This window comes from Ovis canadensis, chromosome 9, assembly GCF_042477335.2.
Source record: "Ovis canadensis isolate MfBH-ARS-UI-01 breed Bighorn chromosome 9, ARS-UI_OviCan_v2, whole genome shotgun sequence".
NCBI classification, from domain to species: Eukaryota; Metazoa; Chordata; class Mammalia; order Artiodactyla; family Bovidae; genus Ovis; species Ovis canadensis.
Genome location: NC_091253.1, coordinates 96,243,589 through 96,271,584, shown reverse-complemented (window position 1 = coordinate 96,271,584; position 27,996 = coordinate 96,243,589). Strand labels below are relative to the sequence as shown.

Below are 27,996 nucleotides of genomic sequence, written 5' to 3'. Positions count from 1 at the left end.
TCCGACAGTTTTTGTGATGCGTATTTTCTTTAAAGGATTACTTTATTAATTCTAAGTACATAAAGTGTACTAATGTTAAATGTACAATTTTAAAAAACATGTATACATCAGTAAAACTGTCACTTACAGGAAGATATTGAACATTTATTTTACAATGGATTCATGTTATCTACCACATAAAGCATCTTAAATATCACAACCTGTACTGTATATTTTATAAATGTTATAGCTTGAGTTGTCTAATAAAAATATTGCTCCCTTATGACTAATTGTTTTCATATTCTTTAAATTCTTTTACAGTTTTCTACAAATGTGGGTATCCAGGATTATAGATTGAGTTTTGATCCAATTTAATCTTTTAAAATAGGAATATTTAACCAGTTTGAGTGTGGTAACTCAGCAGTACCTGTATCAATCTACTTTATGCCAATTTTAATGCTTCCTTGCTGTTTTCCACCACTTCCCCTACAATTTGAATATGTACTCTATTTGTAGCATTTATTGTCAAATTTACCTTCAAGGATCTACTACATAAAGCAGTAGGTACTGATTTTCCACAGGCAAGATGTACTTTAAACAAGGTTTCAATCCAGTACTACCCCAATCGATAATTTATAAAGTTTCTTTTTACACTGGTAGTATTAGCATTACAAATTTGCTACTTTCCCACCCCTGTAATTAAAACTAGTGGAAACAAAACTATACTACTGGTTTTCCCATTTTGTCAGGTTAACATTTGATATGCCTTTATTCTACAGGTTCTGTCCACAGTGACAAAGTCCGTTTATTTTAATGTTTAACTTAAGAAAATGCATATCTTTACATGCTAAAAATAAAGCAGTATCTTTTTGTTTTACATATTAAACATTTAGCATGCCTTTTAAGCTTATAAAGACATAAGCTGAAATTTTAGACCCAGTTTACATATTTATGTTTGCTTGCGTTTAGTTTTATAATTCTACATAACACTGTAACCTTAAGGCTGTTTAACTAAACCTTACCACCAAGTTTTTAATCCCTTTGCCTCCTTAGTCTTATTATTTTAATCCATGTTTTTTGTTGGCTGCAGTATATCATTTAACAAAGTTTTCAATGGCAGTACTTAAAAGATATATTTTCTCAGCCTCTGCATATCTGTGAACGCTTCCAATTGCCTTGGTACAGAAATAACTTGTCAGGACATCTAACTGGTTCAAAACTATTCACCCTTAAAACCATAGATGGGCTCCCCACATGGTAAAGAATCCGCCTGCCAATGAATGAGGCAAAAGAGACACCTGTTCCATCTTGGGGTGGGGAAGATCCCCTGGAGGAGAAAATGGCACCCCACTCCACCATTCCTGCTGGGAGAATCCCCCAGTTAGAGAAGCCTGATAGTCCACGGGGTCGTAAAGAGCCGGATATAAGACTGAGCCTCTGAGCAAAAACTGTAGATACTATTCTGACATTTACAGTTGCAAGGGAAAAATTTGAGGTCAGGCTAACTTTTATCCTCTTATAAGTGGCTTGATATGCCTTCTCTGGGATACTTGTGGACTTTTTTTCTTTACCTTTCCTAATTAAAAAAAACTAGCACGATATATCTAGGTACTGCTTTCTTTTCACTAAAACTTAATGGCACCCTGCAGGCCTTTTCTACTTGTAGATCTAGTTTCTTAACTTTGAATATTTTTCTTCAGTTAGTTCCTTAATTACAGTTTCAGCTTCATTTGCTTTGTCTTCTGTTTCAGGTATTCCTATTATGCATAGATGTTATCACCTGGACAGGTCATCGAGGGCTTCCTTCTTCTCTTTACTTGATTCCTTTTACTGTTTTTTTTTTTCTTTTCCCTGCATGGTTTGAAAATTTCTCGTTTTGCGTTCACTTCAGTAATTCGATTTTGTGCCCCATCAGACTTGAACATTTCCGTTCTCTCAGCTCCCTCGCACTTTTCAAGTGCTCCGACAAGAGCAATTTTTATCATTAAGCATAGGTCTTTAAGGTCTGGTGCGATATGATACTTAATCCTTGCTATCTCTTCTGTTTTCACCGCTATACTCGTTTCAAGAGGCGGCATTTTCTCAATTAGCTGTTTTCCTTCGGACCTGCGGTATCAGGACCTTGAAAATAAGAAAAAAAGAACTCAATCCCCTACTGTTTGACTGAATCAACACAAAGATTTCCAATGAGAATTATTCAAGATTTTGTTGAAATGTTTTTTCTTTCTTACCTTTTGAACAACCCTTCTAAGCAATGGCACCAAAAGGGAAAGATGTTTCGATTAACGAACAAAACAAACGTCCGAAAAAGTTCCCTCTACGTCATCTCTGCACGCCTCAGTCTACGTCATCTCTGCACTGCTCAAGTCAGGGCCAATAGACTAGCGCTCACATGCAAACATCAGCCGACGGAGCCACACCCACAATCGGCCGACACGCTCCACCCCGCCGCCCCTCCCTATCAGCGCGGGTCAAGGGAGTGCGCACGCGCAGACCTTTGACCTTTCGATACCGCCTTAAGGCGGGGCTGGATGCCATTCGCGGCCAATGGCGCGCGGGGTGAAGGTTGAAAGGTGGAAGGTGGCGCTAGGCCGCGGTGCTGGTTCTTCTCAGCGCGTGTGCTGGGCTGCCTCCCTGTCATGGAGGCAGTCTTGACTGAGGAGCTTGATGAAGAGGAACAGCTGGTGAGACGGCATCGCAAAGAGAAGAAGGAGCTGCAAGGTGACGGGGGAGCGGGGAACCCAGGAGTCGCCAGGACCCAGGGAAGGGAGCGTGGCGGGTCGTTTCTGGGGAACGTTGAGGGACTTCTGAACCCTCCTAGGCTTCTTCAGGGTAGCCAGTGACCTACATCCCAGGCCCCCTTAATCCCTCGACCTTCAAAAGCTTCCTCTTTTTGGGTGCGCCGCGTTCCCCCATCCTGCGAGGGCGCCGGGGTGCGGGTTTCTGAAAACCCTTGTTAGCCACAGTCTTGGATTCAGGCCCCTCCTTTCCTGTTCCTGCCCTAGTTAACCGACACTTGGCCCTAATCGGTGCATTTCGAAATATCTCACCTCAGTTTTAAGGACTCGGAAAGGAGAGTTGAAAGATTTAAACGTTTAAGTTTCTTCCCCCCCACCGCCCGCCCTTTTCTCATCCCACACCAAACTCACGGTTATGTTATTATTATTTTTTTTTTTGAGAGAGGGCCTCAGCTTCATCTGGACTCTTCTCTGTAGCTGTCTGTTTTGTAATCTGTCTTTTTGCTTTCATAATTACTTTTTTCCTATACCCTTTTCTTCTTACCATCTCCTTATTGCTATTATCTCTTATTTCCTCTTAATCCCTTGGTTTTTGACGTAATGATTTTGGTGGCTTTTCAGCCAAAATACAGAGTATGAAGAATGCTGTTCCCAGGAATGACAAAAAGAGGAGGAAGCAACTTACAGAAGATGTTGCTAAGTTAGAAGCAGAAATGGAACAGAAACATAGAGAGGAGCTGGATCAGTTGAAGCTGACTTCTAAAGAGAGTAAAGTATGTGAAAGTAATGTTTCTCCTTGTCTACAACATCGGAAAGCACAGTTAGCTATATAAAATCCATAATTTATATAGATTCTGTTACACAGTTAACTAAGTATATGAAATGTAAAACTGGAGGGAAAGAAGGCACTTAGTCATGCTCAGGCATCACCTTTCATTGGTATTTTTCTGATCAGGTTTACATGGTAGTGTGTTTTTTAAGGAAGGACAGCAAAGAAAGTCTGCTGCCCCAAAGATGAACGGATTCATAAAATGGGCTAGAGGAAGCTTTATCACAAGAAAGTGGAAGACCAGTCTCCTAGTGTCAGAATTGCTATTAAATAGTATTTGAACCTGGGCAAATTTACTTTATCTTCTCAAGCATCAATTTCTTCACATGTATGATACAAATACTACTGCTGTTTAAGCACAAGATTTTTCTAAGAAATAGAATAAATGTGAAATCATTTTTTAAGTTATGAAAGTGCTTTATGAGCAAGTTGTAATAAATAGAAATTTACTGATGTTTCTTGGGTAAATTGGAGCATGTTAACTGTCATCAGTTTAGCTAATATGTATCTCATCAGTATAGCTGCACACAGTGTATTGTATGCCACATACTTTGTTTAATATAGTGCATTCATTTTCTCAAATAATTCTCACAATAACACACTGGTCAGTGTTACCTCTGAAGTAAGTGTGGATAATCCCAGTTTTAAAGTGGGAGACAGATTCAGAGAGATTAAAAACTGCCTTCTAAATTTATAACAACTGTTAAGTATCAAAGTCCAAATTCAAATTTAGACCTCTTACTCCAGAAGGTAAATACTGAATTCTGTTATAATTTTTATCTAGAGTGATAATTTATTTCATGGGTTTTAGATGTCAAATATCATAGACTCTTCACTCTCATTTTTGATAGTTGAAAAGTTCTTATGTCTATGCAAGATTTTATCAAGTAGTAGTAGTAAAGTTGCTGAGTCTTGTCTGACTCTTGCAACCCCATGGACTGTAGCCTGCCAGGCTCCTCTGTCCATGGGATTTTCCAAGCAAGAATACTGGAGTGGATTGCCATTTCCTTCTCCAGGGGATCTTCCCGACCTAGGAATCGAACCCAGGTCTCCTTCATTGCAGGTAGATTTTTTACCAACTGAGCTATAAGGGAAGCCCAAGATTTTATCTACCATAAATAAATTTTATTTGGTTTATTTTTGATCTGCTGTTGACAGGGAAAATGGCTTGTTTATACTAAGTTTAATAACTTAGTTTTATTTTCTTGAAGTTTTTTTGCCATTCATCAAGATCCTGGCCTTCCTTGCCTTTAACACACTTTATTAAAATCCAAGTAACAAGGCATGCTTCCAGGTGTTTGTATTGTTAGAGTCATGACATTCCTAATTATCTCCTTATCTTTTCTGTTAGTGAGATAGGTTAGTCTCTCAGGCCCTTCAATTGTGAGATTTCTTTCCTAGGTTTCGAAGGTGAAAAATGTTTGATTGTTAAGTGACATATTGTCCAACTGTTAAAATACAAACTCTCTTCATACTTTGAACTATTACCTTTTTAAAATTTTAACTGAAACTTGTGTTCTTCTAGAATGTCACCTGAATTCTTTTGTCATTTCTCTTTTTTTCCCCAGTTGTTTCTTTGTATCTTGCCTGTTGTCAGTATGGCAGTTTGTAAATTTTAGCACATTCCTCTGAAAAACTGTAAGAATCCTATTTCACTCTTTGAAGTCTTAATCTTATTTTGATATTTTGATCATTTGGGCCAAAGAGACTTAGAGACTGCTGACTCTTGTTATTAGAGGCTTTGATATGTTCCATGTTTGTGTCACCTAAAAACTAGCTTAATATATAGTTGTGGTAATAAAATACTAGCTGTTAATCCTGATAGTAAATAAGTCTAAATCTGTTTTCTTTAGCAAACATATAACAGTCATTTGATGATTAAGACTGGTTGTAATGTCTTAATGATAACTATAAATTAACAAATTTCTACTAGGGTCAAGAAGCATTGCTTATCAGGTTTTGGCTAACTATGATGGAGGAAGGCCTTTGCCCCCATTTTTGAGGTTATGAAAGTAGTATAAACTGAGCCAACACAGGACCTTATATATTTTATAAAGTAAAACATTTAGAGATGGGAAGGGTGGTGCACTGAATGAATTGGCACTTGTAGGAAGTATTTATATGAATGGAGTAGGCATTCTGAGACGGAAGGAAACCATGCAGAAATAAGCATTGTCTTTGTAGAGCTATAAGGAAAGTTCTTGGGAACCTGACAAATTCTCTCTAAAATATAGAGAAAGTATATACAACCATGTCATTTAGTATTGTATCTAGTGCTGTTATTCAGATTTGAATTGTGGAATGACACATAATATGTGACTTGCAATAATAATTTAATAATCTAATAGTTTAAATAATAACTTAAAGGTATTTTTCCTTAACTTGGTAATGTTTTTTGTTTCCTTTAGATAGATTCTGTTGCTGTCAATATTTCAAACTTGGTTCTTGAGAATCAGCCACTTCGGATATCAAAAGCACAAAAGAGACGGGTATGAAAGTCGCCTAGTATTTGTTACTGCTATGGGTGTAATACTATATTAGGTGTTGTATTGGAAGGGAATAGAAAAAAAAAAAAAAAAGGGAGTTCCCTTGCCAAAGGACCTAAACTAACATTTATTAGGCTTTGAAGTGAACTTGCTCAGTCGTGTCCGACTCTTTGTGACCCTGTAGACTGTAGCCTACCAGGCTCCTCCGTCCAGGCAAGAATATTGGAGTGGGTTGCCATTTACTTCTCCATGGGATCTTCCCGACCCAGGGGTTGAACCAAGGTCTCCCACATTGTGGGCAGACGCTTTTACTTTCTGAGCCACCAGGGAAGCCCTATTAGGCTTTAGATTATATGAAATCTCATTTAGTCTTGACAGTAATCCTGTGAAGTGGGATTTCTTATCCTCATTTTATAGATAAGAAAATAGATAGATAAGAAATGTCCAGTCTGCAGTTCTCATAGGAGGGTGGATCTAGGAAAGAGGGTGTGAAAAGGATATTTTTTACAAATATATTTTTCCAGACTTAATTTAGAATCTGAAGAGTGTGAGCCCAGGTGATTCTGATGTACAGCTTCGGTTAAGAACTATGGTATTAAGTGATAAAAGAAGAATTTGAACCTAGAAGTTAAGATATATAGATACACAAAATTAACAGGATTATGTAGTTATATATGTATTGGTTGTGATGAAAATTTAGAGAAGGAAAAATTCACTGTGCTAAGTGTTAAATAGTTGGTATTTTATGGAAATATAATTATTTAGTTAGGCTATTTGGAGTAAGTGAGACATCTTGTACAAAAACAAATGTGAGAATGAAATTTTGCATCATCAAAGAGCTATAAGGAAACTGATTTATTGGATGTAATAAGTTTATGATATCAAAATTATGAGAATGTGATTAGATAGAAAAGGGCTTTTCACTTTGAAAAAGAACAAGTTTAAATCCAGTCTTTTTATTTTCAAATATTGTTTTATTAACACAGTGTTTTCTAGGATTCAAATGTTCATTTTAAACTAGCTTGTATCTTATAATTTAGTAGTAAATATAATCTAGTATGTACATTTAATAAAGCATGGAATTGGTGTCAGTCAGGTGGAGATTTTAATCCCACTGTGGTGGCTTTGGATAAGATTCTTAACCTTTCTAAGCCTTAGTTTCACATGTATGAAATGGCAGTGGAAGTGTTAGTTGTTCAGCCATGTCTGATCCTTTGGACTCTTTGCGACCCCTTGGACTGTAGCCCTCCAGACTTCTCTGTCCATGGAATTTTAAAGGCAAGAATACCAGAGTGGGTTGATACTCCCTTCTCCAGGGGATCTTCCTGACCCAGGGATTGAACCCAGGTCTCTATCATTGCAGGCAGATTCTTTACAATCTGAGCCACCAAGGAAGCCCATGTTTAGAATAGGAGAAAATTAATACCTACTTCATAGAGTTATTGTGAATGTTAAAGAATTTACTGTTTCCAAAGCCCTAACACAAGGCCTGAAGAACTGCTGGGTCAGCAAATGATACTGTTTTTCACTGTGTTTAAGTACTGCATAGTACACCGCTTAAGAAATTCAACCTAAGACAATTTGTTTGAAAGTTGCTTAAGTTGCAAATTGTCAAGCATTTCTTATACTAATGTAAAATTTTATTCTTGAGTAATTATTATAATTGTGAACTTCATAGACTCATGAAATTTAGGTTTTATGGTATCTTAGAGGTTATGGCAACTCACTCCAGTACTCTTGCCTGGAAAACCCCATGGGCAGAGGAGCCTGGTAGGCTGCAGTCCATGGGGTTGCTACAAGTCGGACACAGCTGAGCGACGTCACTTTCACTTTTCACTTTCATGCATTGGAGAAGGAAATGGCAACCCACTCCAGTGTTCTTGCCTGGAGAATCTCAGGGACAGAGGAGCCTGGTGGGCTACCATCTATGGGGTCGCACAGAGTCGGACATGACTGAAGTGACTTAGCAGCAGCAGCAGCGGTGGTTATCTTGAGAAATTTGTATGCAGGTCAGGAAGCAACAGTTAGAACTGGACATGGAACAACAGACTGGTTCCAAATAGGAAAATGAGTACGTCAAGGCTGTATATTGTCACCCTGCTTATTTAACTTCTATGTAGAGTACATCATGAGAAACACTGGGCTGGAAGAAGCACAGCTGGAATCGAGATTGCCAGGAGAAATATCAATAACCTCAGATATGCAGATGACACCACCCTTATGGCAGAAAGTGAAGAGGAACTAAAAAGCCTCTTGATGAAAGTGAAAGTGGAGAGTGAAAAACTTGGCTTAAAGCTCAACATTCAGAAAATGAAGATCATGGCATCTGGCCCCATCACTTCATGGGAAATAGATGGGGAAATAGTGGAAACAGTGTCAGACTTTATTTTTTGGGGCTCCAAAATCATTGCAGATGGTGACTGCAGCCATGAAATTAAAAGATGCTTACTCCTTTCAAGAAAAATTATGACTAACCTAGATACCATATTGAAAAGCAGAGACGTTACTTTGATGACTAAGGTCCTTCTAGTCAAGGCTATGGTTTTTCCAGTGGTCATGTATGGATGTGAGAGTTGGACTGTGAAAAAGACTGAGTGCCGAATTGATGCTTTAAACTGTGGTGTTGAAGAGGAGTCTTGAGAGTCCCTTGGACTGCAAGGAGATCCAACCAGTCCATTCTGAAGGAGATCAGCCCTGGGATTTCTTTGGAAGGAATGATGCTAAAGCTGAAACTCCAGTACTTTGGCCACCTCATGGGAAGAGTTGACTCATTGGAAAAGACTCTGATGCTGGGAGGGATTGGGGGCAGGAGGAGAAGGGAACGACAGAGGATGATATGGCTGGATGGCATCACTGACTCGATGGACGTGAATCTAAGTGAATTCCGAGAGTTGGTGATGGACAGGGAGGCCTGGCGTGCTGTGATTCATGGGGTTGCAAAGAGTCGGACACGACTAAGCGACTGAACTGAACTGAACTGAGAGGTTATCTAATTCACCAGCTCTCTACTTAACGACATATGTTCTTTCTGTTACAGTCTTATAATTGTCATCTATTTTCTATAGGTCAGAAGTGAAGGGCAGAAATTTTGCATAACAAAATATTTGTTGGAATTGACTCTGCTTAGTGTACAGTAGTATATAGTATATACATACCTTAAAGTGTGTTTGCTCAGTCATTGTCGTGTCCAACTCTTTGCAACATCATGGACTGTAGCCCGCCAGGCTCCTCTGGGATATCCCAGGCAAGAATACTGGAATGGGTTGCCATTTCCTTCTCCAGGGGATCGTCCTGATCCAGGTATTGAACAGGTGTTTCTTGAGTCTGCTGCACTGGCAGGTAGACTCTTTACCACTAGTGTCACCTGGGAAGCCCATGCATGTTAGAGTGAAGTTGCTCAGTTGTGTCCAACTCTTTGCAGTCCCATGGACTGTAGCCTGCAAGGCTCCTCTGTCCATGGGATTTTCCAGGCAAAAACATGAGTGGGTTGCCATTTCCTTCTCCAGGGGATCTTTCCCACCCAGGAATCAAACCGAGATCTCCTGCATTGCAGACAGATGGTTTACTGTCTGAGCCACCAGGGAAGCCCCTGTATCTTAGAGAAGCAACTATTTAATTCTAGAAAAGGATACAACTCCTTTATGTCTATCAAAGTTTGTTCACTCTACCTTGTCCCTTAGGCAACAAAACAAATGCTTACCTTTCTCAAACATTTTGTTACTTTTCTCCTAAAATATTGCATAGCTGAAATGCATGCTTTTTCCAGCTATAGTGTCAAAAAATGTATACTTTTATAGTCAGCAGATTGGCAACACTTCTCTGCCAGTTCAACACTTGGCAGAGAAAACACCCTCGTAAGTAATGCCCAAAGTTTCTTACTGCTTCGTTGTGTTAATAGGATTTTGGAGCAGAAAACACTGAGTTTATAGTATTTAAGAAAATGGGACCTGAAAACAAGGGTAGATAATTGAGTCTTAGACTTATATTGAACCACTTCCCACCCTACTCCCCACTCCCGCCCACCCAGAGGCGCCAAGGGATGAAAAGTCAATCTAGAAAAGCATAGGGAGTATTTTGTTTATTTCAGAGAGCTTCAGTGAAAACTCATTGATATAGTAGAAACAGCCTGAAGTAGAATGTAGAACTGGGTTCCAAAAATTTGAAATTTGAGAGCTGGAATGAGATCTCCCTCAGTTTCTTTATATTATAAACGAGAAAGCTGAGGAGTCTCAAGTTGTCTCAGTGGCATGCTAAAAGTTTACAGCTGCTGCACTGGTTCCTAGCTCTTAATATTTATCTTCAGATTTGTTTTTGCTGTTGCTATACCAGAATGAGTCTAGTTTTACTGACAGTGTGTGTTTGAATTATTGTGCTATTTTCATCTCACATACATTTTCATTGGAGTTTATTGATGCCATTCTGTCTCCAGGACTAGGGTTGTAAAATGGAAATTGCTCATGCCATTGGAAAACTGCCATTGGAAAACTTCATATAGTAGAAGAATGTTGGGAAAACAATCCAGTGTGTTTTCTACTGGGTGTCCTGGAAAGGAAATGCAGTTGCTGTGTAATATTGAAGCAGAGCATGAGGGGAAAAAAAATGAGATTCCTTGATGAGTATTTTAGAGGCTTAAATTAAGGTTTTATAGATAGTGTAAAGTTCCAATTTTCCAATAGTACTTGACATCATTAACTCCAGCTCCTATCTGCTCCAACTTTTATTCTGATTCAGGTGCCTGGATAGAAGGAGCTCTCTGTTGTCCCTGGTCCCTGCTCAGCTCCTAACCAACTGTATGGCCTTTTGAAATCTTTCTTCATGCTATTTTGGAAATCTTCCTTTCCTCAGAAGAGGAAAATGAGGAGTTTTGGATTAGATGATATTCAAGGTGCTTATTCTTCCTCTCCCCTCTGAAAAATGTTTTCTGTAGTCTTTTAAAAAGTAATAGTGCCATCTTGTGTTTTAAGGTTTTATGCCACTGTGATCCACAGTTGTAGATATGCAGTGAAATAAATTGTATCATGTTACTTTTGGCCTGCTTTGAGTTGGAAAGAAAAATTTAAATAGGTTTATGTTTTATTAAGATAATACTGCTTCTGATTCGGAGAAGGCAATGGCACCCCACTCCAGTACTCTTGCCTGGAAAATCCCATGGACAGAGGAGCCTGGTAGGCTGCAGTGCATGAGGTCGCTAACGGTCGGACAAGACTGAGCGACTTCGCTTTCACTTTTATGCACTGGAGAAGAAAATGGCAACCCACTCCAGGGTTCTTGCCTGGAGACTCCCAGGGACGGGGAAGCCTGGTGGGCTGCTGTCTGTGGGGTCACACAGAGTCGGACACAACTGAAGTGACTTAGCAGCGGCCGCAGCTTTTGATTCAGGTAACTTAGGAAGCACTAGCGTTATCTGGCATGGCATATAACAAGCGTATAGTAGAAGCAGGTGGCATTAAGTGAAATTGAAATTTGCCTTTCCATTCATATTTTCTGCCGTTACGGAAAGGTTAGAGCTGGGGATATAAAAATTTTTACCTGTATCTTCTTTTTCTTGGTTTATCCAAATCCTTCCCTGTAGTTTGCTGCCAGTACATCAAAATTTATAGAATGTAGTTTAACTTTTTATTCTCTTAAGTTGAAAATACTTGCTCTCAGCGTACAAATAAAACATACCATGGACAGCTAGAGAGCTGTTTACACGCACAGGCAGGCACATGTGCTATGTGCTCAGTCGTATCTGATGCTTTGTGACACCATGGACTGTATCCTGCCAGGCTCCTCTGTGTGGAATTTTCCAGGCAAGGATACTGGAGTGGATACTGGAGTGCCGTTTTCTCTTCAGGGATCGTCCCGACACAGGGATTGAATCCCATCTCCTGCATTGACATTTTACCATTGAGCCACTTGGGAAGATACCAGGGTACCCAAAAGAAACCATGGAGATTCAGAAACATGTTCTCACACACACACACACACACACACGCAGGTGGTACCCAAAAGAAACCATGGAGATTCAGAAACATGTACACACACACACACACACACACACACACGCAGGTGGTACCCAAAAGAAACCATGGAGATTCAGAAACATGTTCTCACACACACACACACACACACACACACACACACACGCAGGTGGTACCCGAAAGAAACCATGGAGATTCAGAAACATACACACACACACACACACACACACACACACACACACGCAGGTGGTACCCGAAAGAAACCGTGGAGATTCAGAAACATACACACACACACACACACACACACACACACGCACGCACGCAGGCTCACACACAAAACAAAACTTATTTTGTAATCCTACCATCCAGAGAAAAGCACTATTGTATGGATATCCTTCTGGTGCTTTTTGAACTATGTATGCATAGATTTTCATGTTATTAACTATGTACAGTCTTTTTTGCCTCCCACCTCATCTCTTGACACTTTTCTCTGGTATTCTAGCTATATGAACTGTGTTCAGCCATGAATGAAGCATACAGTGCTTTCTGCCTTTTGATCCTTGTTATTCCAAGTGTCAGGAATTTTCTCTCTTTTCCCTAGTCTTCCCATTCTACTTCCTATCCATCCTTCATGTCATAAATCTCTCATTACCTTCTCCTCATCCCATCTTTGCATATGTTGGTATGGGAAGATTTCTTAGGAAATTTGTATAGAAGGAAAGCAAGTTGAAGAATGTAATGGATGATAGTACTTTTGTTAAAATACTGTTTTCTATAGATTTTCTATGAATACATCTGTATTTATTAAAATGCATAGGAAAAAAATCTAGAGGGATACATATCAGATCTCTAGAGCAGGCTGAGAGATTGGCAGTGGTCCTTAAGGGGGACTTTAGATTATCTGTAATAGTTTTTTTAATAGAGAAGAATGCTTTTATCTGTTACTTAAGCTAAATGTGTGTGTGTATGTGCACAATTTTTTTTTTTAATGCCGGATAAATAGAGCTGCTATACCATTCTAAAGACCTAAGCAAATTAATGCCTTGCTCATGAACTGGTGATCTAGCACATTAAGACCTCACTGGTGGAGTAATAAGTTATAAAGCTTGGACTTAAGTATGATAATGATATTACTTTAAGGCCTAGGACAGCTCAGTCTACCATAGTACTTTGAAATCAGTAAGTCAAGTTTTTAGAAACTTGGCGTATAGTTTCAGACAGACTTCACAGAAAAATTCGAGAGCCTTCTTTTGTTCCAAGACAGCTCCGTGCTGGGTACACACAGATGAGAAATATTGTTTGCCTTTAGAAGAGTTCACAGTATAGAAAATTCTACAGGTGATGAGATCATCTATCTGATAGTGCTTGTGGGAGAAGGGAGAAAAATGTTTTTGAGAATCTTATATTTCTGTCCCCATGATAAATGTAAATGAGTCTTAATTATTAGGAATTAACTTTCCTACATTTTACCTTCTGCATAGGACAAAAAGGCTGCATTGGAAAAGGAGCGGGAAGAAAGGATAGCCGAAGCTGAAATTGAAAACTTAACTGGAGCTAGACATGTAGAAAGTGAAAAACTTGCTCAAATATTGGCAGCTAGACAATTGGAAATTAAACAGATTCCATCTGATGGGCACTGTATGTATAGAGCCATTGAAGATCAGCTGCAAGAGCAGAACGGCTTTCTGACTGTGGCTGCCTTAAGGTGTCAGACTGCTAACTATATGCAGAGTCATGTGGAAGACTTTCTGCCATTTTTAACAAATCCTAATACAGGAGAAATGTATACTCCAGGTAATTTATTTTTCTCTGCTACGTCTTGTTGCTGTTGTAGCTGTGATGGTTATTAAGTAAAGTGGTTTCTGGAACTGAGAATGAAAAAAAAAAAAAGAAAGCCTGAATAGTCCTATGGGGGGAAAACATCTCAACATTTAGGCAAAATTATTTTCTATGACTTTGGTAGATGATAGCACATTTTTGTTTATCAAGATCTTTTTAAGTACTTAACTATTTTGTAGTTGAAAATATTAATCTTAAGATAAAAATAGGAATAGGGTTTATATTACTAGTTTTAAAAGTGTGTAAATAAGTTCATATTTCACAAAGTTAAGCTTTGCCTAGTCTCTGCAAGTATTGAATCTGAAGACTATCAGTAGAGAATGGTTAGGAAAACTAATTCTTCCTTTTATCCTGTACTTTGGAAGATTTAATTTTATTCTTAATAAGTCATAATATTCAGGCAGAATTTGACTGCAAAACCTGCCTTATTAGTCTGTATAATATCTTTGATAGTTGAGAAGGTTAAAAAAAAATATGTACAACTAGCAAATAAAGGAGGAAACGAGTAAAAATTTGAAAAAGTTTCTGAAAGCAAAAGGGGAGTAAGGGAGAAAGTTAGTCTTTGAGATAAGACAGCAGACGTGGCAGTATCCCCTGAGAGTAAGTCATATGGTCAGGGTGGATTGAAGAGGGGAAGGCTAGGGTTGGCTTTTGTTTAATGAAGTCCCCAGCTGTGCTAGTTGTAGCGCATGGGAGAGGAGATGATACCTCAGCTTGGTGAATCAAAGAAAAAGACAAAAGCTGTAATCCCCAGTCCTTCAGTCAGTGTTTATTGAGGGCCGCAGCGTGCTGATGCACTGTTCTCATCACTGGGGATGTGAGACAGTGAATAAGACGGGCATATGGAACGTGTTTTCTCCTAGATGCCCATAATTTTTTTCCTCTTCCTCTAAACACCAAGGGTGTTAGTGTTTTTTCCTGACTTTAACTTTCTGTATAACAGCAGTGTGTATGCTTAAGATATGCCTAATTCTGAAGTTAGGTCTTTTACCTCCTCTTAAGACTGATACAGGAAGACTGTTTTTTGGCTAGAACAATAAAATAAACATTTCCAAAATATGTAGGCACTGTTTGATGTCACTGTCATCAAATAGTCACTGGGAAAGGAGTTTCAACTCATTTGTACTTTGATTTTCTTCTCACATTTCTTATAGGGTTTTATAGTGAAGCCTGTTTTACAGAGGATGCATCTTTTAATCTTGTAGCATATTCTTTCAGATGCAGATTTGGATTTTGCAATGTGAATGTGGTGGCAATTTTGGGGTCAGTGCTTGGATCAAGAGAGAGGTAGGCTTATAATTTAGTTGAGATTGCTAGACTTCAGGTTGAGAGAGAGAAACAGATGAATTGCTTTGCTCTTGGATGGAAAGATGGAGTGAGTTAAGTTTGGATTTGGGAAATGGATTAAATTCTGGAGGATATATGTGGAGAAAGAGGAAGTTCGTAACTTGGGCAGTTTCATCAGGCATTGTGGGAGTTATAAAAGGGATCTAATATGAATTCTAAAAAGTGCTATATTCTGATCTGTTTCCTACAGAAGAGTTTGGAAAGTATTGTGATGATATTGTAAACACAGCAGCATGGGGGGGTCAACTTGAGGTAAGTTTGTTATTCATCGTGAAATTGTTAAATTATTTTTAAATCCCTTCTGTAGTTTCCAGACATATTTTTCAGGTGACCCAAATTTTTCTTTGACAATTCCTTTTCTTTATATATTTGCTATTTCTCTCCCGATAAAACACTGATATAAGGAGTTAATATTCTTAGGCCTTTAATTTAATTATGTACCTTTGGGAACTGAAGCACTGTTTAATTTTAAATAGCCCAGTGTTTGATCTGTGAGTTGGTGAAGCTAGTGTTGTCTGCATATTTCCATTTGTGATCTTGCTACAGGCAATATATTTGAGTTTATGGACTTATGAAAGTGAAGATTTTCTCAAATACAGTAAAATTTTACCCAAGTGGCTCAACTGATGAAAATCACATTGGAAAATGTCAGAAATAGAAAACAATATTTTAATGTGAGATTACAGGTCAAATCCTACCATAACACATCTATTACAATTGTGTCTTGAGTTCCTAGTTGATACTGACTGATTTGAAAGCAGTATTTAATGCATTAAAATTTACTTGCAAGAAAATATGTTTAGTCATTTGTAGGGAGTTAATCATGATTTTTTTTAAAGCTCTAATTATTTATTTTACTGTTATCTTTGTTTCATTAAAGGAAAATAAAACCCCCGAGTGTGCAGATGGTGATAAGGTAGCTTGGGGTGTTAGAAGTCAGGGAGTAACAGGGAAAGTCTGGGGGCTGGGTGCTGGTTCCTTCTACTTCTCAGTTTTCTGACTTTGGGGGAGTCAGCCAACCTCTTGAGCTCCAGTTTCCTGATTATTGAATGAGGATAATAAAACCCCATGTGTACATGATAGTCCATTTGTATATACTAAACAAAGCAAAGGCTATATGCATTGAAGCTTGAAGCTAAATGCTACGTGGATGAATCTAGCAGTATTATTAATATTACTGTGTAATGATGATTGCTGCTGCTGCTGCTAAGTCGCTTCAGTCGTGTCCGACTCTGTGCGGCCCCATAGATGGCAGCCCACTGCTGCCCCTTGGATTGTCCAGGCGAGAACACTGGAGTGAGTTGTCATTCCCTTCTCCAATGCATGAAGGTGAAAAGTGAAAGTGAAGTCGCTCAGTCGTGTCCGACTCTTAGCGACCCCATGGACTGCAGCCCACCAGGCTCCTCTGTCCATGGGATTCTCCAGGCAAGAGTACTGGAGTGGGGTGCCGTTGCCTTCTCCAGTAATGATGATTAGCCATCTCAAATAGTTTGTGGCTCTGAGTATTTCACTTCAAGAATTAAGTTTGAAGATAGGACATGATTGCTTCATCCAAGTGTTTTTCTTAGCAGTGTTATATTTGTACTTCTTCTCAGCCACCAGAGGGAACTTGTTTCATATGCCTTAATGTTTTACATGCCTCTCCTGGGTCTTCGAAACTTGGGAAGGCTAGCTTTGTGACTACATTAGGAGTAATTAAAGATGCTTGAACTTTTAATAAGAATCTCAAATCAATGTGAGTTCTAGAGACATAAGTGACTTTTTAAATTGGAAAAACCTTTAAACATCTTTTGAAGGACATTTTCTCTTAAATCATTTGTTAATTCATTTGAAATAAGAGTTGCTATTTTCACAATGGAGTAAGTTTAAATTATTAAAGAGAAATTCTGTGTATGATTTCTGAAGACTTAGATGGGATGCTAAGATTTCCAGAGCTTGTTTTGCACCCTCCATTCCATGCCCTTTTACTGAGCTCTTGATGTGTATTAAGGAATAGAAGTAGATCCCTGCTCTGACTGGTTGCCCTGTTCATGCATCAACTCAGTAGTTTATGATTTGAATAAGATTTACCTCTATTTCTCTTACAAATTATATATATATATAGTTTTCATTTTGTCTTTTATAGCTAAGAGCCTTGTCTCACATTTTACGAACACCAATAGAGATAATACAGGCAGATTCTCCTCCTATAGTAGTTGGTGAAGAATATCCAGAAGATCCATTAATACTTGTGTAAGTACCTGGAAATTCCTACTGTTAATATTTTTCATAATTAAGACAAAAGGGATTATGAAAAATTTTGGGTTATGTTGATTAATCAAAACAAGTCTATTTTCAGCAGCATTAATTTTGCTTATTTCATCTTAAAGGCAATTACAGAATTAGAAAGCATTGTCAAAATACATGGTTTAGATAATTGTTTAAACCTTTTGTGATTTATTCTTATGTATGTGTTAAGAATAAAGTCATTTCTAAACGTTACAAAATTGGAGGATTATTTTTAATGTTCTTCTGGTTTGACATTAATAATGCTAAAAGTTTCAGCAAGTGTAAAAGCTGAAATACACTCATATTGCCTTATTGTTTATTCTTTAGAGATTTTTCTTCATATTGTAAAAGTATTTTACATAATTGAGAGTTCTTTGAAACACAGCATGGAGAATTTGCCATCTCAGTCTTTTTTTTCACTCTAATGATTCTGTTTTACCGGACAAACTCAGCAGAGTTACTGAACCATATTTTACTCACTGATGATGCTTTTTAAATGGTGTTAAAGTTTTAAGTAATGAAGTCTATTGAATGATACCCCTGTGAAGTGATTAATTCAGAGTACTTGGTTTTAAATACATAAAACATTTATATACAGTGAAATACTTTTGTCTAAATTACTTATTTCTCCTTTTTTCATTTCAGTTATATGAGACATGCATATGGCTTAGGAGAACACTACAATTCTGTTACACGGTTGGTGAACACAGCTACTGAAAATTGCAGCTAGTCTATAAAATGTTGCTATTATGTCAGTGTGCTGATCTGAGTATTAATACCAAGTATTGGATTATTTTCAGTGTTTCTGAAAAAACACAACTACCTTAAATCAGTTTTATGGCAAAGCTACTCATAGGTTAAAAAAAAAACGTGTCCGAGAGAAACTTTAACCAATGTCCCCTTAATGGTGTTTTAAAAACACTTGTAAGTTCTTTGTGAAGAATATCATTTATAGACCAAGATGGTACCCTGATTGTTGATATTTTTATTAAATATAAGATTCTGAACATTCTATTCTGTGTTGAAGTTGTTAAAAAACATTTTTTTTTCTCCTTATACCGAAAGCTTTCAGTAACTGTATCAATGTAATTTTTCGTGTAGAAGTGAAATGACTCAGTCTCTTTGACATTGCAATAATGTGGTGATGGTGATAACAAATATAATTAATGTTTATAAATAATTTGATTGCAGTAACATTGCTGTTGATGGGATTAATGCTGTGACTTTTTTTTAACATTTATCTTTAATTGGAGGATAATTGCTTTAGAACGTTGTGTTGGTTTCTGCCATATAACAACATGAGTCAGCCTTAAGTATACATATATCCCTTCCCTCCAGAACCTCCCTCCCATCACTGCCCTTCCCACCCTTTTAGGTTGATGCTGTGACATTTTTGTAACCCCATTAAAGTGCAGCTGAAAAGGTTGCTTTAATAAAAATAAAAATAAGTCTTTTATTTGTATATAACTTTAAAAGATGCAGCACATTATTGCTTTTCTAATTCATTGATTATTCTTTGTTATTTCTCCACTGCAGAGACTTGTGACATCATTTCTTGATTATCTTAACTATAAATTTTTATATTCTTTGTTGTACTTTTTCTCCATCACTACTCAGCTGCTTTGCTTTCCTTGCACCCTTTTCCACTGAGAAATAAGTTATTAGCTTCTGTTATTCTTTAACTTGTGCAAATTGAAGGAGTAGCAATTTGTAAATTTATAAAAGGGTCCAAGGCCAAATTTACTTCAAATTCTTCTTCTTTTCCAATTTGTCTTATAAGGTCTCTCTTTTTGCTTCATTCTCTAGGATTAGGGAAAGCCTTTGTTACTATTATTTTATTAGCCTTATTAATTTCATCTTTCCTCAAATATTTGAAAATATTTGTTTCAAATATCTGGGAATTTTTATGTTATATATATGGAGAAAGCTGAAAGCCACTGTTGAATCAAGATTGTATAATAAAGTCAGTGTAGTACTTTTCAGTTGAATGATTAGTCAGATCAGATTTTAAGTTATTTATAAAAATATTTTAAGAAGATGGTACACCCATATGTACAAATGTGTGTGATAATTTGTTATGTAAGGGGTTTTATGATAATGAGACCTTTTTGGTTTGATCTGTTTTTCTCAGATAAGTAACTAATAACATTTTACATCAAGTGTATATAAAGTTTGAATTTTTTCTCCATGAATGCAACAAATTTTTCTAAGTAAATACTGGGTTTTATGAGCTTCCCCAGTGGCTCAGTGGTAAAGAATCCACCTGCAGTGCAGGAGGTGTGGAGACCCATGTTTGATCCCTGGGTCGGGAAGATCCCCTGTAATGGGAAATGGCAACCCACTCCAGTAATCTTGCCTGCAAAATTCCATGGACAGAGGAGCCTGGTGGGCTGCATAGTCTGTGGTGTCAACAGAGTTGGACACGACTGAATAACTAAGTAACAACAACTGAGTTTTATAACAGAAAACAGGGTATCAGTGTTATGTATTCAGCAGGTGACAGTGTGGGGAACTATTGAGCAGATAAGTGCTGCATGAAGGTTTTACATACTTGCAAAGACTAAGAACCACTCTGCCTGCTAAGCAGAATATATTCTGAATGCTGCTTGTTTTGTAATGCTGGATCTGGATTTTTTTGCAAAGGAGGGGCGATGGGTAATCTGTTATTTTAAAATTAAAAGAGAAGCATTAAGCAATAAAATAAGATACAGTGAAATCTAGTTATTGTAAATTCCCACTATACTTAAAGTATTATAAAATAACTTATTGGCTATTTTTTTCTAGAAGGGTGAATAGAATTTTCTTGATTATAGGTATATTTTTAATTTTTAAATGGCCAATATGGTTACGGACAGGATTTGTATGTTTCAGCTTCTGTTCTTTTATAAAACTTGAGATAAAAATTATTTTAGCTGTGACCTAAAATTAAAGTCTGAAAAATGGCACATGTTAAGTTAAAAGCAGCATATACTAGTTTAGTTTGCTGTATGATGCTGATCTCATAGGAAAATCTGATAAGCTTTCTTTTGCCTGACTTAGAAAAGTATATGTCAGAGTTCTGGAATATGTCTAATTCAGTGAATTTTATCTGCTTAAGTATGTTTATAACATATAAAGCAAATAAGGATGTGTAACTATAGTTAACAGTACAGTTTTGTTCATATTATCTAATGTTTGCTAAAAGAAAAAATAAAAGATGAATTAAATGAGCATTGTTTAAATTGTTATTCTTTAATACTTTTAGAATATAGAAGTAGAGAAAACTTTTTGAGAATTTTATGTAGTTTTTATTTTGTCCTCATATAATTGAAAATAACAGAGATTCTAATATTTATGTATTATTTTGTTATTTTAAAATAAGGGCAAATTAGAAGACTATCCAAAACTCTTGGATGTTAAAGAAAAATGAATACACATGAGTAAGAAAATGAAGCAGTAAGAAGGAAATCTGTGCAAGTTACTGCGGGCACATACTTGTTAATACATGGTCTTGGTAGAAGTTGTTAGGAACTAGCTGAAGCAATAGGGCAGGGTTTTTTTTTTTTGAAGTTTAATTTGTAATTTCATACTGTTTTTACTGTTACTGAACAAATGAGCTTTTTCTTCCTGTCTTGTGTATTTACATACATTGATTTTTCTAAGTCTTATTTGAAATATATCTTTCTCCATCTTGTGCAAAAGTAGAACTTACAGAGTTTCTAATGCTGTTTTTAAAGTCAGTTTCAGAAGCAGCAGTTCTCTATATTATCCCACCATGTTCCCTCCTACAAGGCCTTTGAACTGACACTTGAAGTTGGGTCCCACCTGCTTTACCTGGTTTATTGTCCTCCTGGTCTCAGCTTAAATAGCTCTGACCTAGGTCAGCTCCCGAGACTTCTCCCACCGGGGCTAGGTTAGGCACCCCGGGTCATACATGCTACTTGCAAGTAACTTAATGATAGTTATTTACATTTAGTTGTTTATTATTGTTGTTGTTATCTCCCCTTAGTCTTTAAGTGCTTAGAAACAAGGACCTCACTATTAAAATGTCTATCACATTGCTAGGCCTATATATTATAAAGTGCTTAAGGTTTGTTAATAGTTATAAGATCAATTCAGTGGATAGGATATGACTTTTAGGAGTTTCATTAGGCTAATAGACTGTTAAGAATAAACAAGATAGTGACTTAGAATTATTCTTGGCTCACAGAAGGGCTGTCTTTTAATTTATATTACCCTTGGTGAATTCTTAAGTCTTCTGGTTAGTTGAAGAATGGAACCCAAGAGAGTTTTCCCTTTTTAAAACTTCTGATAGTGTGTTACAGTTAATTTACCTTCCTGTGTCGATTAGGACAATCTGATTTTAACAAACCTAAAAAATAATTTCTGAAATAAGTGTGGGTATGTGTGTGTGCTCAGTTGTGTCCAACTCTTTATGACCCCATGGACTGTAGCCCACCAGGCTCCTCTGTCCATGGAATTTTCTAGGCAAGAATACTGGAGTGGGTTGCCATTTCCTCCTGCAAGGGATCTTCCTGACCCAGGGGTTGCTGAAAATAAATATACAGACCCAAAACAAATAAAAAGCTTTGTTAATATACTGACCAGGAAGAAGTTAATGATTGTCTTCTTTCAGTATACTTGGGTGACTAACATGGCTTACTGAAACAAATTACTGCTTTTGCACAAGGCTGCTGAATTTATTACTTTTTTTTTTAACAGGAATGACTTATAGTCTTGCTTCTGATTTTTTAAAAAAATACCAAGCCCTGCCTTCTATAAGAACTAAGTAAGTCCACTTACATAAAGAATTTAGCACACTGCCTAATATGTAATAAATGCTCAGTAAAAGTAGTTATTTTTTGTGCTGTTTCATGTAGACATTTAAATAGAAATCTTCAGCTTTTGTTAACTCAACTGTGCAAGCACGACTCTTGGGGCTTAGAGAGGTGCTAACACCATGTAGCACTGAGGCACTAGGGACAGAGAAATGAACAAGATAGGTCACGTTTTTCATAAAGCCTTTAGCTTCTCCCACTTCTGCCAGATCTTTTGCTTGAGCTTCTCTGAATTCTGGGGTAGGCACAGCACCAGACACAAACGCAACAGACCTACACAGATGGCTTCCGCAGCTTCTATAATTAGCTAAAGTCAAACTGTATGGTTCCCAGTTGGTCTTTTTCTCTGATTGAGCCCTGAAAAGAATTTGGTACGGCAACAAAATACTTAAACCATGAAATGAGCTTTGGGACTCGGGTGTAAGTTAAAAAGGCCTTGAAGAGATTGTTAGCAGGAGCCTGATGTTGGTAAGGAATATGAGGAAAATATTATTAGAATTTGGAAGAAAAGTAATTTCTGTTGCATGGTAGAAGAAAGTTTAATAATGATGCCAGTAAGCATTAACGTGGAAAATAAGTATATCTCATCAGCTGGGTGATCTCCCTGACGAGATTTGTAGAGAGTGTTGAAGGTACTGTCTGGATTCTTCTAGATGGAGGAGAAAGGCAAGCAAGAGGAAAAATTATTAAATATAAATGAGCTGCAAATTTTGGGGGTTTGAAAAGCAAAGCAAAACTTTCTCACTCTTAGCCACTCCAGACAGTTCAGTTCAGTTCAGTCACTCAGTCATGTCTGACTCTTTGCAACTGCATGGACTGAATGCAGTCCACCAGGCTTCCTTGTCCATTACCAACTTCTGGAGCTTGCTCAAACTCATGTCCGTTGAGTTGGTGATGCCATGCAACCATTCACCCTCTGTCATCCCCTTCTCTTGCTTTCAATCTTTCCCAGCATCAGGGTCTTTTCCAATGCATCAGGTGGCCAAAGGATTGGAGTTTCAGCTTCAGCATCAGTCCTTCCAGTGAGTATTCATTACCGATTTCCTTTAGAATTGACTGGTTTGATCTCCTTGCAGTCCAAGGGACTGTCAAGAGTCTTCTCCAACACCATAGTTCAGAAGCACCAATTCTTTGGCACTCAACTTTCTTTATAATCTAGCTCTCACATCCATACATGACTACTGGAAAAACCATAGCCTTGACTAGACGGAACTTTGTTGGCAAAGTAATATGTCTCTGCTTTTCAATATGCTGTCAAGGTTGGTCATAGCTTTTCTTCTAAGGAGCAAACATCTTTTAATTTCATGGCTGCAGTCACCATCTGCAGTGATTTTGAAGTCTAAAAAAATAAAGTCTGTCACTGTTTCCATTGTTTCCCCATCTGTTTGCCTTGAAGTGATGGGACCGGATGCCATGATATTAGTTTTTTGAATGCTTTAAGCCAGCTTTTTCACTCTCCTCTTTTACTTTCATCAAGAGGCTGTTAAGTTCTTCGCTTTCTGCCATAAGGGTGATGTCATCTGTGTATCTGAGGTTATTGATATTTCTTCTGGCAATCTTGATTCCAGCTTGTGCTTCAGCCAGCCAGACAGTAAATTATGGTAACATTAAGGAGTAAGTTTCAGATAGAATCTGTCTGCAATGCAAGAGACCTGGGTTCGATCCCTGGGTTGGAAAAGTGCCCCTGGAGAAGGGAATGGCCAACCACTCCAGTATTCTTGCCTGGAGAATTCCATGGATGGAGGAGCCTGGTGGGCTACAGTCCATGGGGTCACCAAGAGTCGGATATGACTGAGCAACTAAGACTTTAACTTTCAGATAGAGACCAAATCGGGGAACTGTCAGGAAAATGAACTCCAAAGATGAAGCCTAGGGCATATGTGAAACCCTTTGTTAGGATCTCAGAAATATTAAAGGCATTTCTTAATCAGCAGGTGAGAGAGCTTCTAACATTCTTACTGTCCCACAGTAGTTTCATTTGGGAACCTATAATAGAGAAAGGCTATTGCAAAGAGTTTTGGGATGTGGCTTTTGTCTGATGGAGTGAATCATGAACTGTTTCAAGGCAAAATTTTTTAAAGGGATTGATTGTATCAATTTGGGTCAAAAGCGACAGTAAAAAATGAAAAGATAAGCTTTTATACATTGCTGGTAGGAATATAAACTGATGAAGGCACTTTGGTAAACAATCTGGCAGTTCCTGAAAGGGTACCATTTGACCTATCCTAGGTATACGCCCAAGAAAATTGTACAGAGCACTGTTTGTAGTAGCCAAAAAGCAGAAACAATCTAAATGTCCATCAACTGATAAGTAGATAAATAAATATAGGATGGAGTATTTTTATTCAATAAAAAGGACTGAGGTACTGGTACATGCTATAACTCTGGATGAACCTTGAAAGCATTACGTTGAGTGAAAGACATATGTTCTTATCTGTATAAAATGTTTGGACTAGGCAAACATATAGAGATAGAAGGGAGATTAGTGGTTACCTAGGGTCTGGGGTTGGTCGTTCTGGTGGCTCAGCATTAAAGAATCTGCCTGCAATGCAGAAAACCTGGGTTCAATCCCTGAATCCGGAAGATCTGGAGAAGGGGATGGCACCCACTCCAGTGTTCTTGCCTGGAGAATCCTCTGGGCAGAGGAGCCTGGAGAGAGAAGGAGAAATTAAAAATGTTTACCAGATTTTCTAGGTTAGGAAAATTAATTAAAAAAAAAAAAGCAGTAGTAGATTGTACTGGCCTGTTTACCCATTTAAAGCAGGAAAAAAATGACCCATTTAGACAGTGTCAGCTGGGGTCCTAGCCATGCAGCATTACTTTAGAGGAGATGCATATTATGAGACTTCTTTTTTTAAAACAAAGTTTTATAATTTGTTCAGATAGTAACATCGTGATTGTTCTTAGGAAACTAAAAGAGTATCAAAATAAAGACATTGGAAAATAGGTTTGGAAGGTTTGGAAGAGATATTTCAATAAAAAGAGCAGTGATTAAGTACCCCCAAAAATGATGATTCTAGCAATTGGAACTCTATTAATCAGCACCTTTTATTTTAGTGTTATGATGATACTGATGTTCATTATAATAACCTGTATAAATTTAATGATTCTTCTTTGCACTTGCTTCGCCATCTTATTTGGAAAAGCTCCCGTCTCTGATAGCACCCTTGCAGTGAAGCCTTCTCAGGTTACTCTAAAATTGCAAACTTCTTACCTGTTTTATTATTTTTTTTTGTAGCATCTAGTGCCAGATATCTAACACCTTACTTACTTGCTTGTTTTTTCTCCTCCTTCTAGAATGTAATTTCATTGAGATATTTTTGTCATTTTATTTCATTCTTTTATTCCCAGTGGAACAGTGTCGCACATAGTAGGTACTTCTAAATGTTCGTTGAATGAATAGAGGGAGTTACAGAGGAAGATGGAATTGTGTTCTGAGCGCTTTGAATGCGGAATGCATTTTATAGTGTTCAAGTGTTTGGAAATGAGCCCTCCAGATGTGGTGCATATGTAGTCCTAATGCCTCCAAGCCTCATAACTAGCCCAGGTGGGGTTCTAGTCAAATATCTTTGCCCTTATCTCTTTTCCCTTACTCTTTTGCCTTTGTCTTAATCATTCATTTGGAAATTTTCAAAGATTATACAAAAAATAGTAAGAATAATATAATGAACCCCTATTACCTATTACTGAGCATTAATAATTACCAATGTTTGGTCAATCTTATTTGATCTATTTTTTCCACTCACTTTTCTGCCCCACTTATTAAAAAAAAATTCACCTGAAAATTCAGATCCATTTCTAAATGTTAGGTACATTTTAAGAAAAGAGTACTACCATGTCATTATTATACATAACAAAATTAGTAATTCCTGTTATCTGATACACTGTCCATGATCAAATTTCCTCAGTTGACTCTGAAATATTTTTATTCAAATCAGGAGCTAAACAAGATTCACAGGCTGCGTTTGACTGTTGTTTTTCTTAAGTCTCATTTTTCATAACAGTTTTCCCATCTTTTTATTAGTGACATAACTTGTTGGTTAAATATTATATATCATTTGCCTTATATAATTTCCCAGTTTGGGGATTTGTCTGACTGTTTCCCTGAGATTAATTTAGCTTTTTTCTATCCCTCATATTTTCTGTAAATGGTATTTAGATATAGAAGCATGATTAAACTCAGATTCAAGAATATTTAATATTGATACTGTGTAATTTTTATTGTATGACACCATGATAAACCTAAAAACAATATATGATTTTCTCAATTTTAGTGATGGTAAAATTGATTAGTAGGTAATTAACCTGATTTCATACTTGGAAAGTTCCCTGTCAACCTCTCACCTAATGCATTTAGCATCCAGTTATCTTTATATATCCATTATTTCATTAGTTTTGCAAAAATGGTGATTTTTCTAAATCTGTTTTTTTCTTCCTCATTTATTGGCTTCAATTTTTCAATGAGTAAGAACTTTATTAGGTTACACAAAAATATGATTTGTACTGGAAAAGCAGAATAAGTGCTTCACTTTTTTCCATTTATTATTTTTCAGTCTTAAGAGTTGGTTCCCCAGCAACTTCCAATGTAATCAGAGGCTTTCTTTTATTTTTATGATACCATTAGCTCTAGATTTTAATTTATTTTGGTCCATTCGTCATTCTTTGTGATTCTCAAATTTTCCCATTTTAGACTAATGGAAGCCCGCTTGTATGTTCTTTTGATGTGATCTCATTAGTCCTTGGTAATGTCATGTTTCTGGTATAAGATATTCTAGGCTCATCTTGTACATTTGCTGCCCTAAACCTAAAATAACTGGAATCAGTTATTTTCCTTCCCTACCTTTTACACAGGAAATTATCCAGTGCTCCCACCTTCAGCATGATAGATCTCAGAATGTTTTTGTTTCCATGACACACCAATTCTGCAATTAGAGATTCCAAAGATGGGTAATAAGGAACCTGTTTCTCTTCCATACCCATGGCTGAAAGGTTGTTAATAAGAGCACTGAAGGGTGGTAAAAACACTAAAATCATAACCTTAAATGGAAAGAACATAACAAAGATGCCCTCAGTGTTAGAAAAACTGCCAGGCCTGAAGACACTGTACCTTCAGAATAACCAAATTTCCAAAGTGTGCCCAGAGATAAGCAACTTGACCCAGGTAAGAAACAGCATTATCTTTTTCAACTAAGGGTGGAAAGAGAGGATAGGAAGAGAAAAAAGAATTAAGAGGAGAAGGCTTCAATCACTGGAGACTTAGCTCCCTGGAGAATTAATGTGGATGGTTGCTGGAACAGCATCAGATGGTTTTCTCTTTTAGTGAATTACATATGGTAGGGGGAGATGTTTCAATTTATTCATATGCTCTGTGGCCCACACTTGGTATCAGAGGGTTAGGCCTCTGCAACACTTATTTTTCTGGAGGCTGTCATTTGGAGAGGGCTTGGGAGCCTGGATCTACTTGTCTACCTTGGGGCTCCATCTCAAAGTGAGTTTGAAGATCCCTGAGAGGCTGTATACCCTGGGGACTATCCTGAAGCTGTTGGGTGTGGAATGAAGAGAGATTTCTGATATTAGAGGGGAGTTCTTTTCAATTTCCTAGAGCAGGCTACACTTTGAAATGGAGTACTGGAAGGAAATGGGAAGGACAACATGGATTTCTTATGAAGTAGTCCTTAAAAGAAACTTAGCATTTTAAATAAAGAATATCCCTTGTAAAGAGCAACAGAA

At 37.3% G+C, this 27,996-nt stretch overlaps 2 protein-coding genes and 1 long non-coding RNA gene across 4 annotated transcripts in view; 2 read left to right on the top strand and 1 right to left on the bottom strand.

The window, feature by feature from the left end:
- Positions 1-8: 8 nt before the first annotated feature.
- Positions 9-2,977, bottom strand: LOC138445990 (uncharacterized). The gene is made up of 2 exons (XR_011259076.1): positions 2,211-2,977; positions 9-2,100 (listed from the first exon to the last, which is right to left on the bottom strand). It is a non-coding gene; the product is annotated as an uncharacterized lncRNA (long non-coding RNA).
- OTUD6B (OTU deubiquitinase 6B) lies at positions 2,461-24,982 on the top strand. 2 transcript variants are annotated; one of them, XM_069600657.1, is made up of 8 exons: positions 2,471-2,700; positions 3,339-3,490; positions 5,955-6,035; positions 13,477-13,789; positions 15,372-15,433; positions 17,307-17,413; positions 18,095-18,145; positions 22,151-24,982. In XM_069600657.1, exons 1-8 carry the CDS (start codon positions 2,619-2,621, stop codon positions 22,161-22,163), a joined length of 861 nt encoding a protein of 286 aa, XP_069456758.1. In that variant the 5' UTR covers positions 2,471-2,618; the 3' UTR covers positions 22,164-24,982. The 2 variants fall into 2 exon arrangements, with proteins under 2 accessions (XP_069456757.1, XP_069456758.1); XM_069600656.1 differs by lacking the exon at positions 22,151-24,982 and having other exon boundaries at positions 2,461-2,700; positions 18,095-18,924.
- Positions 24,983-27,244: 2,262 nt separating this feature from the next.
- The window catches only part of LRRC69 (leucine rich repeat containing 69), a 76,632-nt gene continuing 75,880 nt past the window's right edge, over positions 27,245-27,996 (top strand). The window contains exon 1 of the mRNA XM_069600661.1: positions 27,245-27,427. Within this exon, the coding sequence (XP_069456762.1) occupies positions 27,245-27,427 (183 nt within the window). The remainder of the gene's footprint in view (positions 27,428-27,996) is intronic.